We start from the raw sequence: 27,746 nt of genomic DNA on the forward strand, positions 1-27,746 counted from the left end.
CCTCATCCATGCAGTGAAGGCTAACCCATGCAGAAAATCTGCTAAAGAAATCTGCTAAAGCACCGATTGATGACTCTACATGTAGAAAGGAAAGCCTTATCTGAGATCTGAAAAACTCATGGGGCAAAACTTGCCCTTACAAATTAGGATATTAGTGAGAGTTTTATTCAACTGCCAGATTGTTCTTGAAAAATAATTTTCTGTGAGGAAAGGTTTGGCAATACTTGTTTGTATTAGCTTGTCTATACAAGGAGTCAGGAGGGTGAGGAACACTCTTCCCCTTGGAGCAGTTTCCTGGGTTAGAATTTGACTGAAGTCTGCACATGTGGTAATTCTGTGCAAAATGAACTTCCTGATGAACTTTAGATTTAAAGCTCTCAGTGATTCTCAGCTCAATGGTTTTGCTGGAAAAAGTTTTTTTCACCTCAAGAGCTGCAGCGTTGTTCTCTGGGACCAACTGCAGTTTGCCCTAAACAATTTGACTCCAAGATAACCAGCCAAATGTTGTCCTTCACATGATTCCACCACAATTCAATGGAAGACATATCTAACAAAACATTTCCAAATTACTAATAAGTAAAAGCTCCTTGTTCTGAGTCCCTCTAGGGTTGTTTTTAGCTAAGATAGCTGAAAACAAGTTCCTCCTGAGACGCACTTGTTTTTTTTAAATTTGTGAAAAATATAAAGACAAAAGGGAAGTGATCCATATCTTAATAAGTGTTTATGAACTTATGACTTTTCCTGAATGTGTCAGGTTTTGTATAAAAATGGTATACTTGGAAAAGTTCTCATGAAGACATGAGCTCTATTGTCAGCACACTCATGGGCATAATGCCATGCAGTCTGATTGCAAACACAATTGAGATTCTTATCATTTTCTAGGCTTGTTACCAATATCACTGCCACTTACCTACACAACATCTAGCAAATCTAAAAATGTATAATAACCGGAATAGAAGCTGGATACCACTGGAGTGTTGCCTTCATATTACTTTTTAATGGAATCATATTTCACAGACAAGAAAGGCAACCCCAAAGAAAAAGTGCAAATAAATCATCACTTTCAGTTGAAAACTGGGTTTCGGATGCCACTCGGGACTGAACTGTTGGGCCAATTCCTGTGCAGAAGAGTTAGAGAACATACAAAAAAGAAAATGCTTGATATTCCTAGGACAACAATGCCTGAAATCAGCGCACTGGTGACTGAGTTCATCTGGAAAGGAGGTCCATTTGGATGAGCTGCAATGAGAAGAAAATTGCTGAGGTAAAATCTGGTTATAATCACTCAGAAGTGTCAAATACTTCTCTCTTCCTGTTAGACTACTCTATATACAGTATAATTGCAGTGGAGGAACTAAAACTGTAGCTCAGAATGAGCATCTGTCTACTTGGATAAAGCTTATCTAAGTATATTTTGAAAAGAGTTATTAGTTCTTTAAATATCAATCATGCTGGGGGATAAAGATATATGCCTTCTAAGGCATAATCCCTCATGTGCTAGTGACCAACCTTGACCTGTGCTACTTAAGCCAAGACTATCATTGTCCAAGAACTATCAAGGCAGAGGTATAAGGATCTGTGGCCTAATCAAGTTAATTAAAGGATTTCTTCCACACTATCATTAACTACATGTCAATTCAAAGTGTATATAAATTCTTAGCAGGCGTATCTCACACCAGACAGCAGACCTCTCTAAGTTTGTCTGTACACCTTCACAGAGGGCTTCTTAATGTGTTTCTCAATTCTCAGGTAGAAGAGGTAACATATTTACAACTTATTGCAGTTCAACAGTCTGTTCACGGACCAGTTCTGAGATACCAAACTACACACATCCAGCCTGTATTGTCTTTTCCAGCAGAAGGGCGAAAAAAGCATTTTAGTAGTAGGTAGTAGCCAAAGTACCAACGTGTGTTTGCCGTAGCCAGTGCTGGGGAGCGAGGTGAAATGACAACACAGCCTCTGTGTGAGAAACCAGACTGCTCCTCCCAGAAGCAGCCACCTGCCCTCAACATCAGTGATCTCTCCCTCCTCACCAAACCTGAAAAAAAATCAGCACTGTTGATCAGGTTTCCCTCCCCTTCTCAACACTGTGCTGCCTTCTGTCTGCTACAGTAGTAATCTCACCTCACTCTACCTCTATGCTCTCCTCTGGGACAGCAACAGGCAAAGGAAAGGCTGTTGCTCTGGGATAGAGAGGGCTGCTGCTTCCATTGCATGGAAAGGACAGGTAGCAGCCATTAACAAAGCAAACTGTGTGCAGCAAATAAAAAATCTGCTTTTTATTATTTTAATTATATCCATGAGTAGGAACACACCAGGGAGAAATTAATTACAGGGAGAACTTTGTTTCTGTGACAGGCAAGAAAGGTAGCTGCCTTTATATGTTCTAAGTTGAGAAAAGAAAGGAACAAATAATATTAGAGTTCAGAGGACAGGATAGGATCCTTGTTCCACTCAGTCCTTTTATGAAGGAGTATGAGGTAGAATGGCCCAATGTACCACCTGGTTACCCTGACTATCCTTTCTTAGTCATTAGCTACTCCTTGTTACCAGCAGAGAACAGTAACAGACAGGCTGAAACAAGTCCTCCAAGTGCCCAAAGGAGAAGCACCCTAAAACTTAGAGCGCTAATCTCCCTTGCAGCCTATTTGCTTCACTGCCCTAGCCATCAATTTCTATCCAAGCTTCTCCATAGGTTCTTTGTGTGGTTAAAAGCCGGGAGAACAGGAACTGCAACTCTGATTTTCTAGCTTAGAGCTGTGAACTGAGCTGGACTGCACTATAGTAACCATTTTCCTGTTTTACTCCTGTGTGGCATAAGCAAATTTTACTGTAAAGTCTGATTTTGCACCTGGTGGTTATAGTGTTCCCTCACCCTCGTATGACATAGCAGCAGATCTTCATTTCAGTTTCATCATAGGATCAGAAGTTTCTATGCTGATGGAGCTGGACACACAAATTAAACTGAGAATTCCAGACTTATCAATTGCTTTCTTTTCAGCATGTTGGTATTGACTCATTTAAATCACACTTACACACACAGAAAAAAAAAAAAAAAAAAAAAAAAAGCCAGAAAGAAGGGGAAAAAGCTCCATTGCATAGATATCAATCAAAACCATTCATCTCCTCAGATCTGTTTCACTCATAAACCCTCTTTCATGTTTCTTGGAATTCCGATTAACTTACCGAGCTCTGAATTGTTGGTTGGCGTCTCATCTATATATAAAAAAAAAAAAGGCATATGTTATATTTTTAAAATACCTCTGCCTATCTCCTCCCCCCTTGCAACACAAAAGACAACAGTCCCCATTTCATTTTACGAGTACATCAGCTCTGCTTGTCCTATTGACTAGGAGCTTTAAGCATCTCTGTTAGAATACAGACAATAACAATAATTACACGACTTTGCTTCATTTTTAATGTCAGCACAACAATATGAAGCTACTTAATATTCTGTGGAAAAACAAACCAACACCACTTTAATGCAGGAATCGCTTAATTGAAAATGTGGAAAGTCTATTCTGACCCTCAACAAAAATACAGCTCTAAACACAATATTATACACAAATCCCTTCACTGTTAATCATATTATAAAGTATCTCTATAGAAAAAAAATTACCTGGTGTTCTACAAGGAAAAATATATCAGTGACCATAAATTATTACAAAAATGCCCTTTCCCCATGCTCATTTTTCTCTTGACAGTTATACAGGGGCATTATATCCAGGGAAACATTTGTATTTCGTCTCCAGTTTTTACTTACTTGCCATTGTCCCTTTCAGAATTACATTTCTTGTCAATATTTTTTTGGGGGGTTGCACAATTTGTAAGCATAGCTCACATATACATTTGTTTTGAGCAGCTGTCTCCTAAATTTAACTGAGACATCCATCAAAAGCTACATAATTTCAACTTCACAAGTAGGTACCTGCTTTACTTCCATACAGAGACTAAAATATTTTCTTCCATGCATGCCTCCTGTAATGACTTATTTTAGATTAACAAAAAACCAATAACATTTCTCTGAAAAGAACAAAATGTTAGAAATATGAGTTCAGAGCTACACAGGAGGAGGACCATTACTCATTTGCAGTGGCTCTATTCAGTTCCTACAAAGGCAGCTTCATAAACAGCTCTGTTGCCAGAAAAACTGGTGACTGGAGTAATGGGGAGACCTGGCTCACTTGAGAGGCCTCTGAGGGTGCCAATATGCACAGGGCCCAGCCCCAGGGCAGATGCAGCACCATCCTAAAGGAGGGAAGTGAGGGGCTGCACATCCATGCAACTGCAGTCCTAATACTGGCAAATGTACTGTGGTGAGTTGGGTGCAGCAGGTTTGATGGGCTCTGTATCTTTGGTAAAGCTGGGCCAGAGTTGGTTTTGAAAATAGTGCAGCATCACACCAGAGTAAGCCAGCACTTCACCCTGGCATTTCTCATCCAAACCCAGATAGTTTTGTTCAAGTTCTCTCATGATCTTCCCTCTTTTAACTTGTTAACTATAGTATACATGAGCCTCACGTTTTTTATGTGCTTATTTTCCCAATGAGAAGAGACAGCAAAACTAATTCCTTTCTGCTCCAGAAGGAAAAGCGAGGTGCGAGTCAGATTGAGGGACTTGTCCAATGCCACTGCTGAAATTCATGGTTGAGTTGTAAACTGAATCCCGTTTTCTTTTGGAGTACTTAACATCAAACTATCCTTCTGTCACAGCAGCAGAAAGATGCTCCAGAAGCATACTATGAAGATGGATAAATATTTCTAATCTAAAAAGTTTTACCCACATATCTCAAGCAGAAGACACCTAAAAAATTATTTTCCTTTTTCAGCCTTATTGATGTTTTCATTTAAACAATGTCAACAGTTGTCATGAAACTATAAAATTGTTTATCATTTCTTCGGGACCACAAAACACCCATGGACAGATCACTTCGCTTGAAGCAAAGCAATATTTAAAGGAAAATGATAAATATCTCTTTTTTTAATTGTAAAAATAGCATTCACAGCATTTGAATCATAAGCTATATTACCTAACAGGGGTTGTTCATATAACAAGCTGTATCTAGTTTCCATTATTTGCCTAAGGCAGCAATACTCTAACATGCATGTTTGTCTGAGCAGATCTGTCATTCATTTCCCATAAGTACTCATGTATGCAACTTTGAAGTTAGTTCTCACTTTTTCTTGACTAATCAGATAGTAGCAACTCAATTGGGACCATGTATAATGCAAAAAAATTAATCATTTTCATTGCAGAGATTTTGCTCACGACAGTGTATTTTTTCTAAAAATGGTCTCTTGTTAGATGGTTCCCCATTCTGGAGGGTCAGTTCTTCTCTCTGTATGTGCGGGTACAACCACTTTGCATGAAAAGAAGGATTTTGTTCCCAAGGGTTTAAATTATTTTTCCTAGATTGGATTCAGTCCTACTCTCATCTTCCTAAATCCAAGACTGCTGAAATCAGTTGCTTAACTGCAACTACTTGTAAATAGCAGTAATTTCTTAAACTTTTTCAAATACTTTATTATTTAGTCAACAGCAGTCACAAATTCTGTTCAGAAACTGCAGGTTACAGTTAGACCATTTACAGCTGCTTTTTTTTCTTTTAAAAACTTTGGCAATAAAAATGGAAATCATGGAATTTCAGCCTCAAATTAAAGCAGTGCCCCCTCTGTTTAAAATTTACAATGTGTTTGTCCTACTTCTTTCTTATAGACGAAGGCTAGGCATAGCATGTATTAATTTCAGGCAACACTTAGGTAAAAACCCAGAGGGAAGCTGGAAGATACAGTGAATAGAAAGTGGCAGTGAATATTCATTAGCTGTCCAAATTAAATTGCAACACTGAACACAGTACCTTAAATTCCATTATCTACAGTGAAATCTGACCAAAAAAGTTAACCCACTGAGTTTGAACTTACTATAATGGCCTTATATGTATAACAGTATCCCACAGTGATTTTACTGGAGTAGGAAGCATGTGAGAGCCATACAAATATTAGCTCAAAATTTCTACTAAAGACCCCAACAGAAGGGAAAAAATACTCAGCAAATTCATGGAGAAGTCATCCTTTCTCTGAGTCACCGCAAATTTATATTAAATTGCTATTTCCCCAGGTTTTTGAAATTCCTGCAGTCCATAGAAAAAGATTGTTCATTCCTACCACTCCTTGTAATGATGGGGCCAGCAGAGATTACAGCATTGCCAGATGTGCTCTGAGGGCTCCAAGTTGTCCTCCCACCAGCATCTCTCTTTTCTCTGTTACTGCAAATCTGAGTGGTCAATCAAAACAGTCACAGATTCAGAGTGGAACAGAATTATGGTCCTTTTGTGCTTCCTCTTTTAATGTAAACTCTTTGATAAGTAATACTACAACTTTATTTCTTAATATGCTTTATATTATTTTGCAATAAAAACAGCTGCAATATTTCCTAGAACTGTATCTTATAAATGCCTGGCTTCCCATTGTATTTTGCCTCACTTTGTTTACAAAACTACATCACCGTTGTGCACAAGATCCATCTTATAGTATATTAAATTTTCAGTAGTTAATTTCCCAAAGCTATGTTTACAGACAGTTTTCCCCAACAAATCTGTTTTGCTTGACAATCCCTACTCTAGCAAGATTCTCAAGTGAGAATTTCCACATTTGGAGTTCTGAATAGCAAAGACACACACTAAAACAATCCCCAGCACTCTCACCTGGCATCCACCTTTAACATCTGTAACTTATCATCTACCTTAAGCATCTTGGGTACTCAAGCATGCTTCAACTAAGAGTATTTCTTTAATGTGAAAGAACATGTTTCTTGTGAAAGAACTTCAAAAAGCTCAGAACATAAATGGAATACAAAATGAATTATGTAAAAGTGTAACATAAAAAATATAACGTACAAAATTTCAGGAGTATACTGAACAGGTAGCACTTCAAAATTCTAAATGAGAAGTCATTCAATAGGAAATGCTGCATTCTGAAGATATCACAGAACATTCTGTGTTTATATATTTATTTAAATGTCTCAATTTCCAAAATGTGTTTGTTGTTCCTGACACTCACAAAATCAGACAATTTTGAATTGACGTAACTTCATGAACTTCAATGAAACAGCAGTTTCAAAACTATAATGGAGGTGATAATAAACTATATGAGGCATAGGATTTCATCACTATGATGTTCTCATAGTTCATCATCACTATGATGAACTCATACAAATTTTCCCTGTCAGTATAACAGCACTTCCTACAACTTTAAATTTTCTGTAAATTCTAGATGCCTTAGAATAAGGCATTTCTATTCATCCACTGTGATTATGAATACCTTGCTGCTATTCTAAGAATATCAGCTCTAAAGCTGTCTGGGAGTTGTTACTTTTAAAAATTAAGGACCACAAGGTGAAAAGGTCGTTTCTCATGTGTTCAACAACCTATGCTTTGCAGGTCTGATATTATTTTATTTCCAGATGAGAATATTTATTTCCATATTCTTCATTAGTTGTTTCACATTCCTTCAGACACAAAAAACATTCTTAATTCAGTCCCCTACAAGTCACCTTCATTCTGTGCCATCCAAAGTTCCATGGCATTTGCATGCAGAAGAACTCCAGTGCCTATTTTATATCCAGATAATTAACAACAACTTCTGTCCGCTAAAACTTACTGGCACAAGAAAGGGACAGTCATCTGCTCTGCACAGCTTTGTCACACAGTGAAGGAAGACTGTTGACATCTTCTGGTTCTTGTGTTTCACAAAGCGAAACACCTCAAAGGAAAACCGGCCCATTTGACTCTTGCCATTTTCAATTATCGTTGTCTGCGGGTCCTTGTCACAGCTGTTTTTTGTAGAGAAGAGTAAAACTAGGATGAGCAACTCTCAGTATTTTGAAGCTTTTAGATAAGAATAACCCAAGCAGCAAATTCAGTGTTACAGTTCCTTGGAAAAGAACACAGTGCGACATGGGCAGACACAATCTGCCTGTCAGGCTGCACAGTCCTGTGCTGAAATGCATTCCTACAAAAGCACCACACTTTGTTTTGCAACACCACAGCTACAACCAAGGTACCATTTAATTCCAGTGCCCAAAGAAACTTGAGACTTGAAGCAAAAAGCAATCAGGTATGCTAACCAGTATAGACAGGTAACTCCAAATGAAGACAGTATCTCTCCAGTAACTGTCACAGATAAAATTTTATCTGAGATACTGCCAAGATTTTTTTTGAAGTTCCAATTCAAATAAATGTTATTACTTGAAGTAGAAGCAGGAGAATCTATTTATATTTAATCATTTGCTTAACTACCCTCCTGGTCTGGAGTCTATGGTGTTTTATATCACTGTCATTCACCACATTTACCTTTGGTAAAATAAAGGCCAGTTTAGCCATTCACTTTGAGTGCTTATGTTATCCCTAGTAGAGCTATTTTGGATATATGGTTTTCTACCTCCATAATTCTTACGACTTTGCATTTGCTTTTCTGTTTATGTTCACACACAAGATTAAGTTCTGACATGTTATCTATAAGCCTATCCCTTGGTCCTCCCTGGTAATAATGCTTAAACTTTCCAGGCAGTTTAGGGCACCACTACTGGAGAGATTTGTAATTTTTTTTCTAAGGAAGGACAACAAAATACAGGACCTACCTTAAAAAAAGATCATATCGAAGATCATCGTTAGGATTACCAGATGGAGTGGTGTAACAGTAGTCCATCAAAACATTCCACCTGCACAGGGAGTAAAGTGATACATGAGGTGAATCGGCAGGAGAAGAGCAGGGGTGGAGAGTGAGTGAGGTAAGTAAAAGACAGACAGGAAAGCGTATAAACTGATAATGTAGGCTGTTACATAGATCCTGAATTATTGTATTTAACAGGTCATATATGACATTCTGTTTCTTCACATTGCTTAAAAAATTAAACAGCACAGCACATCAGCAGAATTGTATAAATCATATCATTTGGCTTTATGCAAGTCAACCACCATAACAACACACTTGGTATGCCTCCTCTCATAAGCTATGGCCGTTTAAGACTAGAATTGAAAACCAACCCCCTTTCGAAAGCTCTGGATTTTCTCACTTGGTCAAACAGAGGTCTTTCCTTAAATACAACCAATATAACAATTAAAGTATAATACAGGAAAACTTTCATAATGAGAGCCTCAGCAAAACATGCATTCACCATCAAGAACCTGATACCCTCCTGAGGGAGGGCAGTGATTATAGAACACCAACCATTATTCTGACATACAAAAAAGCTATGAGGAAAAATAGATGCTTCTAAATCAGAAAAATTTGCAATACTAAGAGCTGAATAGCAAGGAAGATAAGAAATAACATTCTTTTTGGTACCTTCCATCAAGGTTGGTTGCTCTTACAGCTGCATATATTTTGGTTTTCAAAGGTAAACCTGTACTTGGAATAAGGAGCTGCTGGCTGTATGTTGAATCCTGAAAAACAAACATTGCCTCACTGTAACAGAAATTCCACTGTAACAATCCACCTGCATCCACAGACTGAACTCTTATCTGATTTTTCTGACCTTTCTATGTAGGATGATCATTCACTTTGTCCTCTGTAAAGGAAGAAAAAGCAGTGCCAGAGCATTTGCCTACAAGTTTGTCTATGAAGATGAAAAACACTTGACAGGCCTCTTTCTATGCAACTGTTTGGGAGAATTTGTTTATGATTTAATGAAGTGGTTGGATTAGTGACTAAAGAAAAGGTACCATTCATTGACACTCCAATAAGTCTCCCAGGGCCTACAGGCAAATGTAGCAGCTACCGTGGTTTCCTGAAGGAGGAGTTTAACTGGGTGGCCACAGTGTACCCTTTCCCAGGAAATGTTAAGGTTATGTGAACTAGTGGAGATAGCAATGCCACCAGGTTTTATATATCTTAAGCTATAGTCCAGGAGAACAGACACATTTTGTTATACAAAATGTAGTTTCTATGGAAGTTGGCTTATTGAAGACTACAAGTAACAAATACTTTCATTTAAATTCTAGTATTTCAAAAGAACTGTTTCAAGAAAGCTGTATTCAACATAAAAGTTGGGAATTCCCCATATACTACTACATAGATATAGCTGTTTTATTAGTTTCTTGTTGAAAAGTCTGAACCATTAATGTCACTTTAACAACAAAGCCATGAAACAGATCTGTGTGACCGGTGTTAAATCAGCATATCAAAATGCACTTAACTGGTAACATCACGTATGTCAAATAGGTTGCTAATGCCAATAGCACAGGCACAGGTCTCTGTTGAGACCTCTTGTGAGGGGTCAAAACACTCAATGTGCATGAAAAAATTTGTTAAAGAGAATTTTGACCAGGTTCCGTGTGGCAAGCAAGACCATGGCAAGGAGTAGTTTACAGCAACAATAAGGTTTAAGTACAAAGCTCAAGTGATTCTTTTCAAAGGTAACAGTATCGAAATTCACAGCATGCCCAATATCCAAACTCTGCAGCATTGGAGGCCATGGGAGGTACACATGCAAGGAAAGACCAGCTCAGGTATGCACAGAGCAAGTCCTTGGAGATCCACTCAAGTGAAATCAGATAGGTTTGCCTTCTTTCAAATTAATTTGACATTTCTGTAACACATAGCTCTGCCACATTTTGCAATTGATTAAAGAGTGCAAGACCCTACTATTACATTACATAGTTGTTCTTTTATTCTTAAAGAGTATTTTTTACTCATTTAGACAGATATTTGCAAGAAGGCATAAAAACATATAGCCACTTAGGGTCTGTGAGAGCCCATTAAACATTTTGCTGTTAAACTCTGAGTCTATCATAAGGGCTCCTCTTGTCTTTCCTAACAATGACATGTACTAACATCACAAGGTAAATGTAAACAACATCTTGTGAGGGAAGATAGAGTTGAGCTGAGAAGATTAACAGTCAATCTTCAGAAATAACACTACAGTTAAAGTTTGAAAGTATGCCTACTTGCAGCCAAGAGATGCCTCAGTACACAGCCCCTCACCAATACCAAGAGTGGACACAAGTCTTGAGGCCCCTCCCAAAACCAGGACTTCTAACAGGGACCAAGTGAAAGACATTAAGTGTCCAAAGAACTGGGCAAAATGCAGGCAATGCACAAGCTGCCCGTCTATTTATCCAGCCCTAGGATGTGAAGCAGAAGGGCATATCCACCATTTGAGTCTGCCAGCCTTAGCAGTATTATTCATGACAGTGCTACTCACTGGGGTGAGTCATATGACTGAAATCAGAAAGGTAAGACACCCCTGTTTATGGTCAATTCAAAAGCTTACTGGAGTAGGGAGGATAAAAGCACATCTTGGCATGTGGTATTTGAGGAAAAACTGCTCAGTATGACCACTACTAACATTTATTCTTCACTGTTTTCTGAATTGGGCCCTAAAGGCAGCAAATACATTGTGGTCAACGCTTGACCTGACTGAGAAATTTGCCTACCCTCACTCTGGCCCATCTTTTTGATCACAGGTTTATTTAAAAATGAGAGAAGTATAATCTTCATTTTAACAGATTATAGGTTGTTCTTTGGAGCTCTGCACTTTCAAACAAACATAATTTTTTTAAAGCATGCCGTTGAAAAATGTCCTGTTGCAATATTTATAGCTCATTATGTTCAAAGCATAAAGCATTGACTTTTAAATCAGTTGCATGAATTATAACTCAGCAGCATGATGGCATGAATAATAATGCAAAAAAAATCAGATTCATAATTTACAAAAACGATGCTTGATAGATTGAAAAATTGATATTTAAATCAGGTATTTAAAATGTATGAGTAGAAATTTTAATCAACACAAAAATACAATTTCATTGATTAATATTAAGTAGAGGTCTGTGCATTTTTTATGTTTTATGGTCACCAACCATTTTTACATGGTCAAAGCTTTTACAGTAAATGCATACTCAAGTTAAATTATCTAAAATATAAGTAAGAAGTGCTGGATGAAAACTGTTATAATTAATAAACCTTAAAATCTTTAAAGTCCACACCATAAGGCAACATATGCAGCGGGCTATAGATTTGGAACAAATTCAACATCCCTCACTACAATTACAGACGATCAAAACAATCTGATGAGGCTTGAACATAAAAACACCCCAGCCAAAGTGCTACCGTTTATTGCTAAGGGAATAGGTCTGGAATAATTTCACAGAATACTACAAAGTACTTTCTGATTAAGTGCAATGTACCTCTACACATACACACACAAAAATAATAAATTCAAACACAAGCATGCACTTCAGAGTATGATTGTTATTACTAGGACAATTGAGTGGTGACATGGTGCTACGCCCTGAAAACCAGAGCTGTAAATTGAGGAGCTGCATAAATACAGGACAAAGAGACTAAGTGACCTCAAAGATGAACCATATAAACACAAGACAGCAGATACATGCAAACAAAAAGGAAAAGGGAATTCAGAAATGAAAGATGCCTGGAAGAAAGGCCTGCTTCATGGGAGGAGTGAGAAGGAAATAGCAAATAATGAAGCAGAGTCTATACTTTGGTCTGCTAATCCAACTTGTACCCACTTAGTGCAGAGATTAATTCAGTTCAAGTCATACTACTGTGCTTTATACTCACATTGTAAAGCAACAAATTCAAAGTGCTGATAAATGTACCATTGTTCTCTCTTACAGAAATAGCAGCTGATGACCTACAAGAGAACCAGAAACCAAAAATCATCATGAAGAAAGATACCTTATTTTTGTGTTTGCATACTTCAGTGAGTTTTATCATTAAAAAAACTCAATGAGTCATATCACAAGGAGTTAATTTATGCATTTGGGTTATAAACTTCAGAAACAGGAATTTATAGTGGAACTACTGACAGTCTTAACTATGCAGAAAATAATGGATGCTACTGGAAACACGAATCAGAAAAATAATTAGCAGAGGCAAAGTAACAAAAAATAACCCACTTTTCATAATGTACAAGGTTTACTTATGCATATATTTTCTCTTGCATTCTGTATTTACATGCCTACAAACTATTTCATGAAGAACTTTTTTTTTTTGCTGCTATCATTTTTCATGAGACCATTTGAATTTTAATGGAAGTTTTACATTATCTAAGGGTCTCTTAATAACCACAGCTTTTCATAAACTATGTTTTCTCATGTAATGATGCTACAGAATTTTCTTTTTCTTTGTATCACCTCTTCTTTTGGTGCTTTTTCCTTTCCCTTTACTCTTGCACACCTAAAAATTCCTATGTTGACAATACTGCTATGGCATGCACGTATACATGCTTACACGAACATGGTAATGAAGCACATAGAAATTAAAAAGCACACTTACGAAGCAAGTTGGGTATTGTTAACCAAGTACTCCAGTGGGTAGCTACAGCTAAATTTGTACAGAAGCCCAGGCAAATAGCTGATAATTGTTGGTGGGTCTGGCGTATCAATATAGCCTGAAACATTACCTATCTGTATCACTGAGGTATTTCCATAAGCATTGATACCTCGAGCTGAGGATACCTATTGAGGGAGACAGAAGATTACTGTTATCTGAAAGTTAACCATGGAACAAAAAATACTTAAGGACAGCAAGTATGCTTTAGCTCATAATTTATCCAGAAATATCTTCAGTAAATCCTTCAAAACTTAATTTGGTTTAATAACATGTGTTCGACTTTTCACCTCCCTAAAATCATGCATGTACAGTTCACAAGCTATACCCCTGTTCTTAAAACAGACTTGAGCAAAGCTTGAAAAAAATTATGAATCCTGGAAGAGTATTTTTTGGTAGGTACATTTTTCTGACCATCCCCAATGAATTCACATGACTTACGGGAAAGAACTGAAGGAACTTTGCTATTATTGTTAAAAAATATTACCTTAAGATGAGCTTACATATACAATAGTAAGGCAAATGCACAAGCAATTTCATTCACAGAAACAATATTCCCTCACTGTTGAGCTTTGGTTTTGACATATCAAAAACAACTTACTTTATAAATAGATACAAAACGAATAGCTGAACTTTGTGGTTTTGTTTACATTATACATTTCTAAATTACAAACTATAACCTGTCAGAAATTGCAGAGCTCAAAAGTAACACAAGCTTAATGCCAACGCAACCTAAATTCAATCCATGGGCACGTGCTATTTTTGCTCAGGCTCAGAGAATGTGCAGAGCCAGCAATAACATGCAGCTGTCAGGAAAACTGAAGGACACTTTCCTTCTGGTAGCAGCCTGACCCCACTTTGTCTATAGCTACTGATCTGAACAGGGGGGTGGTTTGCTGTCTCAGTAGGCACATAATTCAGTAAAGCAAATTAACATGGCACTGGACTTCCACTGTAGCATTTCTTTGGTATAACTGTATTAGCAAAACAGATGTTTTCAACAGCTTTAGAATACATGGTTTCTTAAAAAGGTATTTCATTATGGAAGAATCATCCTGAGGTGCACATGAGTTATAACACTTTGCAGTAAGTAGCACAGGACATTTTTGATTTCTTCATCTACAGAAAATACACCTAAAAGACAGAAGCAGCCATGCACTTCACCAGTGGCTTACCTAATAATTTGCTAAATGGTACAAAAATGTCAAAAATCAAATTTTCTAAGATCTCTAGTTTGCCTAAAAATTATAGGCTAGATCACTGATGTAGTATAGCCAAGTACAGCTCTGTTTAGCTTCCCTATCACCCCACCCCCATAAAATAAAAAGTTGAGTCTGCTGTATCACAGACAGACCCAGGTTTTACTCAAGTTCTGCCTGAGCTGTTGTCTGTCCTTTACTTTTGAAAATTAGTTTGAAGGTCTTTGCTGTGAAACACTGCCAAGAAATGTACAGGATTGTACTACTCCAGCGTAGGGAACATAAGAGATGCTCCTCGCTCTTTTATTCTCTTTGGGGCACAGCATGCCCAAACAGAAAGGATGGGGGAATTTTTGGTTATATGTTTTACAGCTGCTGCTTTGTCTTTTTATCCTGTGCAGCCTTGTGGGGAACTTCATGGGGAGCTCCAATTATTTGGATTTACCTAGGGGTTTTTGTTTTGTTTAGTTTTTTTTAAACATCAAGCTCTTATGATTATAATTAAATAGCAAGTTCAGAGAGTTTACAATGTGACCAACTACACAGGAACAGGAAGAAGTTGCTTCCTAGAAAATTATTCTAGTGCAAGTCATGGAGGTGTTACAGTTTTTCAGTGAAAATGGGAAAAGAAAATCTTGAACTTGGTAAACTGTTCTTTTGTTGAAATTTTAAAAGAAAATTCAGCCTAAGGCAAAGGGGTCAGAGAGCATATCAAATATTTCAGCCCATTTTTGGCACAATTAGCAACAAAACAGGGGGCTTGTTATAAAAACTGACAGGGATCAAGTGCAAGTATGAATGCCAGATAGAATAAAAGTCTTAAAAATAATACATCTCTACACTCGTTTTTCTAAGTTATTCATAGGTATTTTGATACAAAGTTGTCACTGCTTGTTCAATGTGATACACACAAACTGTACAACTCTCTATTTCTGCAAAGTCTAGGTATGTTCAGCAAGAGTTTTAAAAATGCCTTGGAAAAATCTCATTTTTCCACAAAAAAAAAAAAAATTAAAATTATACTTTCTAATCAGTGAATAAATATGTGTCCCACCACATTTTCTTATTAGTAATCAAGATTATAAATTACCAACTTTCTCCACTTTTCTTTGATGTATGCAATATATTGCTAACTGGGTAATTCAAAGTATCTATAAAAGATACAATGCTGTCAAAGACATTCACTGGATCCTATGCATAAATAGCCATGTTACAATTTCACTTGGACTATATCTTACCACTAAAGTGTTTCCACAAGATTCCAAAGTACTCAGATTGATGATGAAAATGACCACTGCTGGAAAGGTGTTGTTATTGATGAAACCCCTGCAGTGGGCATCCCCATGTTTCCCATTCAGTGCCAGATCTGTCTCAGAATAACCAGAGAAAAGAACTGTGCAAAAATTTATCTTCATAGTAATTGTCTGTACTCCACAGAAAACATTAATATCTCGTTCAGCTGCAAGAAAAATACAGGGAAAGACATTGTAAGAAGATTTCAACTAATCACACGTAACTGTTGCAGCAGTTAATCTAGTGTTGTAATTTCCAATCAAATAAACTTTTAGACCTCAGTCACAGCAAAATATTGGAACATAAAGGTCAGGATTGCATTATTCTGAAGAACAGATCTGACTCTACAACTTAACTAAAGAAAAATACACAAAAATTAAAATAGCAATATAGTCTACCGTGCAACAAAACCATTATTCTAAAATTCCCCCGCAAATCTTTTAGCAGCACGTTCATGAACTGAAGCATTGCAGTAGAGTAGGAAACAGCAAGTGGTTACATATTTGGAGTCTGATTAAACAGTTCCCTTCTGGAAAAGAAATTTCCAGTGATTTTGAGAAATTTGGGAGGTCAAGCTCTGCCTTCCAGCCCACTCTGGCATAAAGTTAGCTACATTTGTCTAAGGTTGTCTGGAGTCCACTTTGTATGAGATCACAATCTCAGGCCTTGCAGACTTTGAAGTACAATCAACAGTTTATCAGAGCAATTTATTACAAACATTGTCAAGTTGGGATTTTTATTATTGCTGGTTTTCGTGGTTTGGATTTTTTTTAAGAACCATCAACTTTAGCTTTGATGAAAAATCAGTTGGCTCTTAAATGATGATCAATACTACAAAGTATCTTGCAATCTTTCATTCTGTACATAATGACAACACAAAAGCAGCAATTGTTAAAATTGATCAATTTTTGAGCAGTAAAAAAAAAGGTCTTGGGTGAATTCAACTTTTTATTCAAAAGTTCTGAAGGTTGTTATGTGCTGTAAGGAAAAACATGATGTTAGGATACAGGCAAGAGTTTGGTTTGCTTTAGAGTTATAACATGGCTTTTCCGCAACGTCTTCTTTACCCATAGATGACTGGGATGCTGCTCTGGTGTTTTCCTCTAGTGCTTTAAAAAAAAGACATACTGCACTGTGTTAAACACAGACATTACTCCTTTATATAACAACTAATTTATTACATCTGCCTGAAGATTAAGTGCTATTAAAAATTGCAGAACAACTTCAGTCAATACTATACCATTAAGACTGCTGGAATGAATTGTTTCACTGCATTGTCACAAGAGAGAGGAAATGAAATCTCCATTACAATGAACTAGTTCTTCCCCCATGGTACAGGAGCACAAACAGTTTAATCTAGACAGCTTTAGTGGTGGCTTTAAAGCCAAAAGAATCAAGTGCAGGAAATAACTGAGTATAAATTTGGGCAGACAGGTACTGGAGGCAAGACAGAAGTCGAAGTGATTTGGCATGAAATACTCCTGGTTTGTACATGATCATAATCCCACTAATATAACATACAAAGATCAAGAAGCAGCATGCCTTGTTTTCCACTACAGGAGGACCATTATGATCCATTTAATGAGTATACTAAGGTAGAGGGACCAGTACAAAAAGGCAAATGGCAAAGTGTGCATTTATGCTTTCTTGGACCAAATACAGAAGCAGTCGGGTTGTAACAAATTGCAGCATTTAACATAAAGTAACTCAGTTAATTTGTAACTCACTTCAAGCCTTTTGAAAAAGCAGGATATTAACTCCACCAATTAAGTTACCATTACCACTTGCAAAATTATCATTTGACACTATGGGAAATGAGACCATACAGTACAAACACAACTTTTTGTGTGATACGGGGGGATAAACAACCTTTCCAGACTGAACCTTTTCTGCCATCTACTTCACAAGGAAGCATGGTTGCCAAATTAGTCCATTCTGGAGTGGAAATAAATGGAAATAATTTCCATTCTGGAAATAAAACATTTTTTGTTCAGATATTAATCTGAAACCAGGCACAAACAGATCTAATGTCTCTTTAGATGCTAAACACCTAGCTCATTTCTTGTCAATTTGGAAAGGTAAATATTATTCCTAAATATGTTAAAACAAGCCAACTAAAAAAAAAAAAAAATATTTGTATTCCTGCACTAAAATCTTCTGGTTTTCTGAGTAAGAGAGGATAGACGGTTTGAAGGTTACGTCACCCATCTGATGAAGGCTTAAATACAATGACCTCTATGTCACAGAGTTTCCATACAAGCGAACCACTTGATTTCTTTCTGACTCAAATCACCCAAGCTACCTATAGCCAACAGTACTCATGGATGCGTCACAAGCAAAACAGAGTAAAGCTCAGGAGGTACATAGATACTACAGAGACCATCTTGAGTTAAGGACAGACACGTGGTGATGAGACAAATGCTGGGAGTTCCACTGCCTCCTTCTGCTCTGGTACCCTTCCACACATTGCCAAGACTCACCCCAGAGCAGGCAGCAAAAAACTTCAGAGGACAGGAGTTTGCCACAGAACATTATTGATAAAACTCTTTCCAGCAGAGAAGTCATGCAAAGACACTTATAGTTCAAAACCAGCTTCTCTGTATTTACTTCCTGTTTGATCAAATCACTGCTTTGATATTGAATTAAAATGCATAGTGCATTTTAGTGAAAAAGCTGCAACATTTCTTAGTTTCTTCTAAGTTCTCAATACGTACTTACAGGAGTCCCGTGAATCAAAATTGCATTTCCCAGCTAAAGACAGACTGCTATGGCTCCATCTCCCAAAAGCCTTCTAAAAGCTATGCTTTACTGCAATGCAGAAATAAAGTCTTTTTCTCAAGGTAAACTCTCTGAGGGGTGTGTTCTTTAGAACACATTTAGCTTTTGGCATAAGAAGTCACTGAATTTTCAATCTACCAAATACGGGGATATTTTTAATTCATTCCTGCTGACTATTGCTTACCTACACTCTAAAACAAACCTGCAAATATACAAACAGAAGTCCTGTCTGATTGTCATCCTATTTATGCAGCAGCATTCCTATGCAAGAATTCACCAAAGCAATGTATGATAAAAGAAAAAACAAATGAAAAATGGATGAGCTCCATGGTTCCTTTAGGAAGGCTTAATTTCTCCTCTTTGCTGAAAACAATTTCTGTTCTTACAACATTTAAAGAAAAAGAGCAGGCAACTTCAAAACCCAATGGTTTCTCCTGTATCTGCACACCATTCTTGCCCCATGGTTGGAATTCCTGTTCAAGGTGATGAAGATTCCTTGTGAGGAACAAATAAGGAACAGGAAGAAAGCCTACCCATAACCAGATTCGGTGGGTACTATCTCAGCCTGAGGAGACACTTGTTCCAAAACATTCTCCTTTTTGATCTCTCTCTCACCTTTCTCCCTACATTTGGACTCTGAAGGCCCTGAGGCAGCTGCCTCAAAGCCACAGTCTGAGCCAAGATATGGGGAAGCAAGCACAGGAAGAGTGAGGTCCTTTTTCCTGCAGAGATTCTCTCACCCATCTTCTAAGGTTCTTAAACTCAGAAAAATGAGTTCCAGCAGCCTCTCAGCTCCACTAGCTCCAGCCCATTACTTAGCAGGCCCTTCTGTATATTGAATATAATACCTTCTAAATTTGGGAACAAATGGGTTTTCTGGTTTTTACTCCCATCTCAAATGCATGACTAATAAACAGAATTATTTTTCTTTCCTAGCTCTCAAAATCAGCACTAAGACTGTTGATTAAAGTCCAGCTTTTGAATCTTTACTGCCCTAGATGGAAACAAGAAAAAGTAGGACTCTGCTCTGAGTTTCTATAGGCAGTGAGGAGTCATTAGCATTTACTCTAAAAAAAAGTCTATTTTCTTGTAATCTAAACAGATTTTCTCCCAAGTCACTGAGATTTGGCAGACATGGAATCTGATATGACCCTTTTTTATGAGGCAGAACTGCAAGAGGCCCCTAAATATCCACAATAAGAGATGAATTCAGTTCACAGGTGTTGCATTGCAAATAAATGTTGGCATAGGGCTGGTGCAAAAAATGACCAGAGAAAAATTTTAAAAAATAGAAAGATGAATCTAAAGGTACCTCCATCTGTTGTAATCCTCTCAAGAAGCCAGAATAATAACAAAAAAACACCCACAATTACATAAAATAACTTAAAAGGTAGATCTGAGACAGGTGGGTACAATTCACCCACACATCTGAGGCAAGCCTAGAAAACTTGTTGCTAAGAAGGGAAATATATAACTAGCTTGTGAAATACTCAGTTAAACAATGATTTTCTCAGGAATGGAGACAATATATTTGATCTTCTTTGCATGTCTTATTTCTCTGTTCTTCATATTCATATTGATTAAGTGGAAAAAGGTTAAACCCACTGCTGGTCTTTATGTCAACAAAGCATCTAGCAGTGTGGTGGTAAAAAAGGAAAACAAACACTTTCTGCTTTCTGATGACTGAAGTTTAATAAAAGAGCTGACCCTTCCTGAAAAAAACAACAAACAAAAAAAAACCACCACCATCAAAACTACTATTATTCAGAAAGCAGCAACACAAAAGGTATTACAGCATAATACTATACTGAGAGTTCATTACTAAACTATTCAATTCAATTGCTATCTCAGAAAAACAAGATGTGATAGAGACAGTATTCCAGCATTCACAGCCATTTTATTACTATTATTATTCTGCCCAAAACACAACTTGAAGCAGGAAGGATAAGCAATGTAATAGAGACTAAAAGGATGCTTTAGCTGAATAAACCCTGATACACATGTCACTAAGACTGACATTTCATTTCTATTTCTCATTGTATTAACAGCTCTGAACATCCAATATCCAAAAAAATTACTTAATTTCCATTTACTTAGAGGCAAGAGCATACATCATAGGTAGACATATCCCATTGCTTCACCTGTCCCTAACCAAGCACTTAATGTTGAAGTGAGGCACTAAATTTTGCCCACTGTGTAATTAGAAGAAAGTAAAGTGCAATATTAGAGAAGTTCATTGTCACTGAGATAGTCAACACTCACTTAACACGTAGTCCTACCCCCAGGCTTCAGACAGATTTAAAGCTCTGTATTTAAAAATAAGCACTGCTTTGAACCAAGACAATAAAGACGCCATTAGAAAAAAGTCTATTAAACACTTACCAGGAAACCTGCTATGGAGGTTAGCATCACAGTTGTATCCATTGAACTGAGCAGTCACTGAAAGCACTTTAATCGTCAGCAGGAGCAGCAACCATACCTGTTCCATTGCAAAACCTAGCAAAACATTAAGTGGTTATTACACACATCTGTTCAGTGCATTAAAGATGCTTACTGCAGACATTTAACTGCTCAGGAGGTGATGGTCTCCAGCAAAGGAACTGGGGATAAAGCTCACAAACTTATGGGAACGAGGTCACAGACAGCAGGGCCCATTTCTCTACTTCTGAGCTATGTGTAATTTCTATTAACTTCTACAACTTTTAATCATAAGTTGTCACAAAAAGAAGACACTCAAGGATGATATAAAAGAAAAAAGAATCTGTAAAATATATTGACAGATGAGAATTGATTAAATATTTAAACTCCAACAGCTTTTTTTACATTTCTGTGTAAAAATTACCTAAGAAAGACATCTTGGCTAAAATGAAACTATTGTTCTAAGTCCTTGAAAACCATACAGATAAATGGTTTGCTGAGCAATTCTCAGGCTCAAGGTCCTAGAATAAAAATTAGTTCATATCTATTTGCCAAACATTCATTCTTTGAAGCACACATGGAATTATATTGAGCTTACATAATGAGCTGGTACAGATACTTGCACCTACTTGAATTGTGTCTGGAAATCAGATCAGGAGATCAGAATACATGAATTTCTAGTGTTTTGAGTAATTATTCCTTCTGGGAGGATATCTCCAATACCTGTAGTATTTAGTACAACCAAAAAAATTTCTGATATATGCTTTTGTCAAAAATAGCCCAAAATATTGAGATTTTTGTCCATGAATCCAAGTGCATTGACTTTTATTATTATTATTTTATAAGATTTTGTCATTCTAGAGAATACATCTGATCTGCTTACATAGCCCCCGTATGTGGCAATGGTCTCCATTTGCCTAGACAGGAACTGAGCCATTCTAAGAGTCAGGTTTGCTATCTCCAAGACTGCAGATACAGATAGGTTGATCATCACCTTTCTCCAAGTGCATAAAGAACATTTGCAAACTCCAGAGATGAAGCACCCCTAAATGCATCTGTATCTGGCATGGCAAGGGGCTGTCATGCACTGCTGAGAAGAGCTGGCAACTGCACATGGAGAGAACATTTGAGACAAATCCTCACTCTTAACTGAATCTTTCGTGGCTACACAGCAGTCTGAGCTACAGTCTGCTCAATAACAGAAAGGCTTTCACCAGTTTTCAAACCATGTTTACAGAGTACACAAACCAAAGATTTAATGCTTTGTGTTGAAAGAAAGATCCTTAGAGGACACTCCCAAAGTGATTTGCCAATTAACATATCGACCACAACTGAGCCAAATTCTTCTAAAAAGTCAAAGGTATGTCCAAATGTACAGACACTGATTCCTGTGTAAGTCTGCTTAGAAGTACATGGAATAAAAATTCAGAATTGAAAACACCATCTTCCAGCTAAGCATGCATGTTTCGTAAGTCAGGTATGACTTTTGCTGTCTATCACATCCAAAAGCAGTTTTCCCACCAAATTCTGCACAACTTCCTTAAAGTGTGACTTACAGCAAGAATCCAACCTCCTTTTAGTTTCAGGTGGATACGAAACTCTAAGCAAAAGCACTTTTTGACCCTTTACTCTTTTTCCATTAGACTCCTGTGGAGGTTGGCAGCACTTGAAGCTAATGCTGATGAAGAACTGTGAAATCATGAGAAAGAAAATAAAATTTCTAACTGGGTTGTTATGAAACCTATGTATTTTCATGATCTTCTCACCCCCTCTATTTCTCTCAGATGGAGAAGCAAAGTAGTGGTTTTTATGTTTGTTTACTATGAAAATTCATATTTTATTTTGAAAGAAACATTTTATACTGCAGAAAATTGGCATTGCTCCAATGTCCTGGAGCCTTTCCTTGGCTTGAACAGTGGTTACATCAATAAAGTGGCAATTACTGTTCTTTGTATACGGTCTGGTTTCTTATGTCCATTACAATGGTATATATTAAGGGCAATTTACCAAGATCTCAATCTGACTTCAATTTTCTAACATTCACAGTGGGTTTTTTGCTAGCAAAAGAAAAGTTGTTTGAAAAGAATTTAATAAAAGATGCCACTGACAAAGCTGTAGCTTTTATTTTAGATGAAAAGCAGAACTTCACAATAAATTCTAAAATTTTAATTATTAAACATAACTTATGTTGCTGCATTTTGGAGAAAGAAGAGATGATTGCTAAGGAACAAATCTGAATTAAGACATTAAGTATTTATAGCATTATTTCTCTAGCTGTATTCAGAACAATTCAGATTTTAACACAACCAATAGTGTCCTACTTGCTTTCTGGCTATTGACTTATCTGTAAATGGATCAACATGCAGATCCACATCACCAGCTGAGCTGAATCCTGCTGATTTTGATTAAATAAGTTAGGAACAGGCATTATTTTTCATTTCTCAAGAGAACTGCAGGGCTAGAAAGCACCCTGAAAAGCCAACATCACCTGTCTACCCACCCCAGCAAGAATCAAAGGAGCCATTCCTGCTTTTCCAGCATGGTCTTAAAGGCCTCTGGCAAGTTATTTCTCAACAGAAATTTGTAAACTTCAGTCTCCCAAATTTATAAGGCATCCTAACCGAAAGATTTGTACCATATTCATACTGCTGAACATTTCATCCAATGAAAGAAGCATAAAAGTTTTATCAAAATAGTAACGGGAACATCATAACCTTATTGCCTGCTTATGAGCATGAAATTTAAATTCCATTTACAAAAAAAGTAAAGATAATATGCAAGTCCTAGGAATGGGGTGATTTATAATCTAGGAGTCAAATTCATGTGGAAGATATTTGCCCTTTTTTCTTCAACTTGGTATGTAATTCTTTAAGCCTTTTTCAAGGAATACTGCTCTTGGCGCTTTCCAAAAACGGTCTTCTTTGATCCAGTAGCAAACGTCCTTGGCTGTTAAGGAAACTTCCATGATTGCAAAGATGCCAACACATACAGCAAGGGAAATGTGACCATCTCTATATAAACTCTCAACTGGCAAACCCATATCAGGTTTCACTGATGTGCCAAGAATCAGATTCTGTGCTACATATCTCTGAAGAGTACAGAGAGGTCAGAGTTGCGACATGCAGTCCTCAATCTAATTGTTATCACTTTACAAAGGCCTTATCCCTGCTTTGATGAACTTCACCATGTCAGAAAACCTGCACAGAATTTCCAAGTAAAGATGTTTATGATTTAAACAAGACAGGTTTTAGCAGTCAGTTTGGGAATTTAATTCCACAGAGATGCCATGGTTTGACCTATCTAAATTTCCTCTTCTTTCCTCTCTCATGACCTCATATTCATTTCTCTTTTTTCCCATCCTCTCTAAAAAGCTCTTCAAAAATTTTCCATTGTCTACACCATTCACTGATTCAGCCCTACACTTTTAATGAAATTCATTTGTGAGCCAGTTCTGACTTCTGAGTATATTACTTATTTCAAATATTTATCATGTACTTTATGAGAACTTCCTGTAATACCCTGCTTATTCTTGATTTCTCATTCACAGGGTGTGGCAGTTCTGCAGAATAATATGGTGATCTTTGTGCCTTCTGACTGGATAAGTCTTTCATAAAAACAGTTAATAGTAATAACAAAAACTTCTCAAAGAAAATTGTATATGTGATAAGCACATAATAAAGCTGGTGGAACATTTATAAGTGTTTTTACACATATCTAGTAACTGCCTAAATGTTGTCTAATGATACACATTAGGTGTCTACAAGTAATGGAATAGAAGCATTACTTCTACTCATAAAAATAATTTCAAATTATCATTACATAGTTCAGCAAGTACTTCTCAGTCATCTCATGACAAAACAGTTCCTCATCTTTTTGGTTACATTCATCTTGCTGCCACACTTGCTTTTGCATGTGCACTCAAGTTGTGAGTGCATTAACTGTAGTTGTGAAGTGCATTAACTGAACCGCGGTCAAGTCTTCCAGAACCACTTTGCCCCTAAACACATACTAGATCATTTGCCATCACTTAAAAGTGATCCAGTGAAAAAAAAAACCCGGAAGAATATCTCTCTACCTCTTCAGTGGAACTTTCTCTTTTAACTTGTACATTCCATTGCAATGAATTATCCAGATTGTTTTCACTATTGCCTCCCACATTATCTCCTTGGATCTTCTGATGCAGATAAAACAGGACTTGGATCTTTACAGTAACTGTTTTGAAGATAAGGCTACCAAAAAGTGATAATTGCCTTTTTTCAAAAGGCTTGTTACAGAAAAAAAAAGGGCATCTGAGATTTAAGACACATTTAAGACACATTTCAACTACAACATTTCCTTCTGCTTGAAACACAGCATATCTTTTTTTGCAGATTTCTGTGATTTCAGGCTCCATAGTGCCATTCCATTCATTTCTGACACCTAGCAAAACCTGAAAAGCTGAAAAAATAAATATACTCAGACATGCACACACACATATATACGACAGATATATACACACAGAGGCACACATATGTATCTTGAAGTTCAGCAGTTTCCCAAACAGAGGACTAAAGCTGATGATGGAGCCAGACCTGTGAGCAGACTGTATGTTCCCAAAATTACAGTATTTGAGGGATTACAGCACAGAAATACAACAAATGTAATAATTTGACACATATGAGGAAATAATAAAACTAAGAAATCAGAAATCAATGCGCGTCAGAATATACAAAGAGACCAGATTTTTTTTCCCCACCACAAAATAGGAAACTAGCTTTAAATATGTAAATAATTTCTTTCTTATAGCTATTCAGAACACAAAGAGCAGTTGCAGACTACACAAGAAAGACCGTGCTTTACATGTACACAGGTGGTCAGACATTGAATTGCCATCAGCATCAATTATTTGGCCCTAGAATGACCTGTGCTTATTTGCTAGTCATATATTTCCCCTCAATTTTTGATATTTAAAAACAAGAATCCTGGATTAGCTTCATGCTATGCCAGATTTGTAATTAAATGTTGTGTCAAAGCATGGAGCCTGTCCGTAATCAAAATTCTACCAGAACCAAGCAGCAGCTTTACCTGAAAAATTCTAAATGATAGCTGAAGTCTCAAAATCTAAGTCTCAAATGCTTGTGAATCAAGCAGGTGCCCACAGTGTCCAAAGAAAATGAGACTGGGGAATAAATTTTGCAGTTTTCAAAAAACAATACACAAACCTTTTGCTTTGGTTCTAAGGTTTAAAAAAATCCTAGTTTAAGTTAAAAGAATTCTGGTTTATTTTCCAATCTTTTTAGAATAATCTCTTTCACAGAATAAAAAAGCCAAAGGGTCTGAGAAAGTTGTTAATTTTCCACAAAAGGAAGCCATACCAAAATCATTAGACTTTTATGTGAAAGACTTCAAACCTTTGACCAGCACACTGCATGGGGAACTGATATTCAAGACCATAAAAAATTTATATGGAAGCAATCCATAGTGTGCTTATGAATTGAAATGAAACAATAACTCTAAACTCTGCTGAAAACTTAGATCTTCTTTCAAAAGACAGTATGTTTTGTCAATCTTATTACTGGTAGTGAGAAATAAATGTGTATGTTGGGTAAATAATAGAAGTCTTACAGCCATGCAGTGCTCTTGAATCTATAGAATCAGGTGTGCTTAGAGAGATGTGCACTAGGTCCGTCTGGAGCTTCATCTCATACCCTCAGATAGGCAAAACTCCAGCTGAGACTGTTTTTTCACCTGCCTAATGACTAGGGAAATTAATTGGTGTACCATACTGCCAATAAGCTGTTAAAAAAATTACATTTTAATGCTTCAAAATATTCATTAGAAAATTTACACATTGTACCTTAGTATACATGTCTGTCTTCATTTTTACAACAAATCCTTGGATGCACTGAGGTTTTATTAATCTAGTCTGAAAAGAAACTAAGTTAACTGCATATTTATAATGTAAGAAGAGAAAGAGTGATCAAGTGGAGAATAAGACCATATGAAATATTTCTAAGAAATTTATACAAAGCAGCTAATATCTTCTTTCAAGGAGACAGACTATTGGGGAAATAAAGTTATTAAAGTATATATAAATCTAAACAACCCTTTGTTGAACAAGCCAGAGATCCTGACTTACTAGATCTAACTCATTCACTTCAGACTGCCGAGGTTATGGAGTAGACTGTTTACCTGCTATTCTGTGCTAAATATCAGTTATTCTAGCTTTTTCTGCATCCACTAGTGAAATACTAACATTGTTCAGCTGTGCTGCTTTCCCCTTACACTGTTCCATATTATTTTTACCATAGCTATGCTTAGTGATGGAATAGTTGAATTTTACATATTGTCTGAATATTTGCTTTGCAGTCCCAGAAAGGTGACTTCAATAGTGTATTTATATCTCTCTTCCAGGTAATTATTTTAATGATTTAAGGAAATGCTAGTGCTTTCCAAATCATGCCAATCGTATCATACAATAAAGGTACTGGAATACATACCTGATAGATAAGATAAGAATTTAACTCTGTTTGAAATTATGTTCCTAACTTCATGTTTCACAGATACCTCAATAAAGTGTGAAAACACAAATTAGCTTTAAGTTCCACATATAAAAATGCACAGAAGGACACCTCCTGAACCTCCCAGAAAAGAGAGTGATCTCTATTCTGTTCTTCCAACCTGCATCAATTAACCACCTTTCCCACAGGACACTCATGCAGATACG

At 36.7% G+C, this 27,746-nt stretch overlaps 1 protein-coding gene across 1 annotated transcript; it reads right to left on the reverse strand.

The window, feature by feature from the left end:
* Positions 1-907: 907 nt before the first annotated feature.
* ZPLD1 (zona pellucida like domain containing 1) lies at positions 908-27,746 on the reverse strand. Its single transcript, XM_039385462.1, has 11 exons — positions 27,701-27,746; positions 21,005-21,118; positions 15,790-16,010; positions 13,299-13,480; positions 12,582-12,654; positions 9,345-9,442; positions 8,638-8,718; positions 7,659-7,830; positions 6,165-6,273; positions 3,187-3,216; positions 908-1,239 (listed from the first exon to the last, which is right to left on the reverse strand). Exons 1-11 carry the CDS (start codon positions 27,735-27,737, stop codon positions 1,064-1,066), a joined length of 1,293 nt encoding a protein of 430 aa, XP_039241396.1. The 5' UTR covers positions 27,738-27,746; the 3' UTR covers positions 908-1,063.

The sequence above is a fragment of the Pipra filicauda genome, unplaced genomic scaffold, assembly GCF_003945595.2.
Source record: "Pipra filicauda isolate LSUMZ 115617 unplaced genomic scaffold, ASM394559v2 scaffold410_size627686_pilon, whole genome shotgun sequence".
Lineage (NCBI taxonomy): Eukaryota > Metazoa > Chordata > Aves > Passeriformes > Pipridae > Pipra > Pipra filicauda.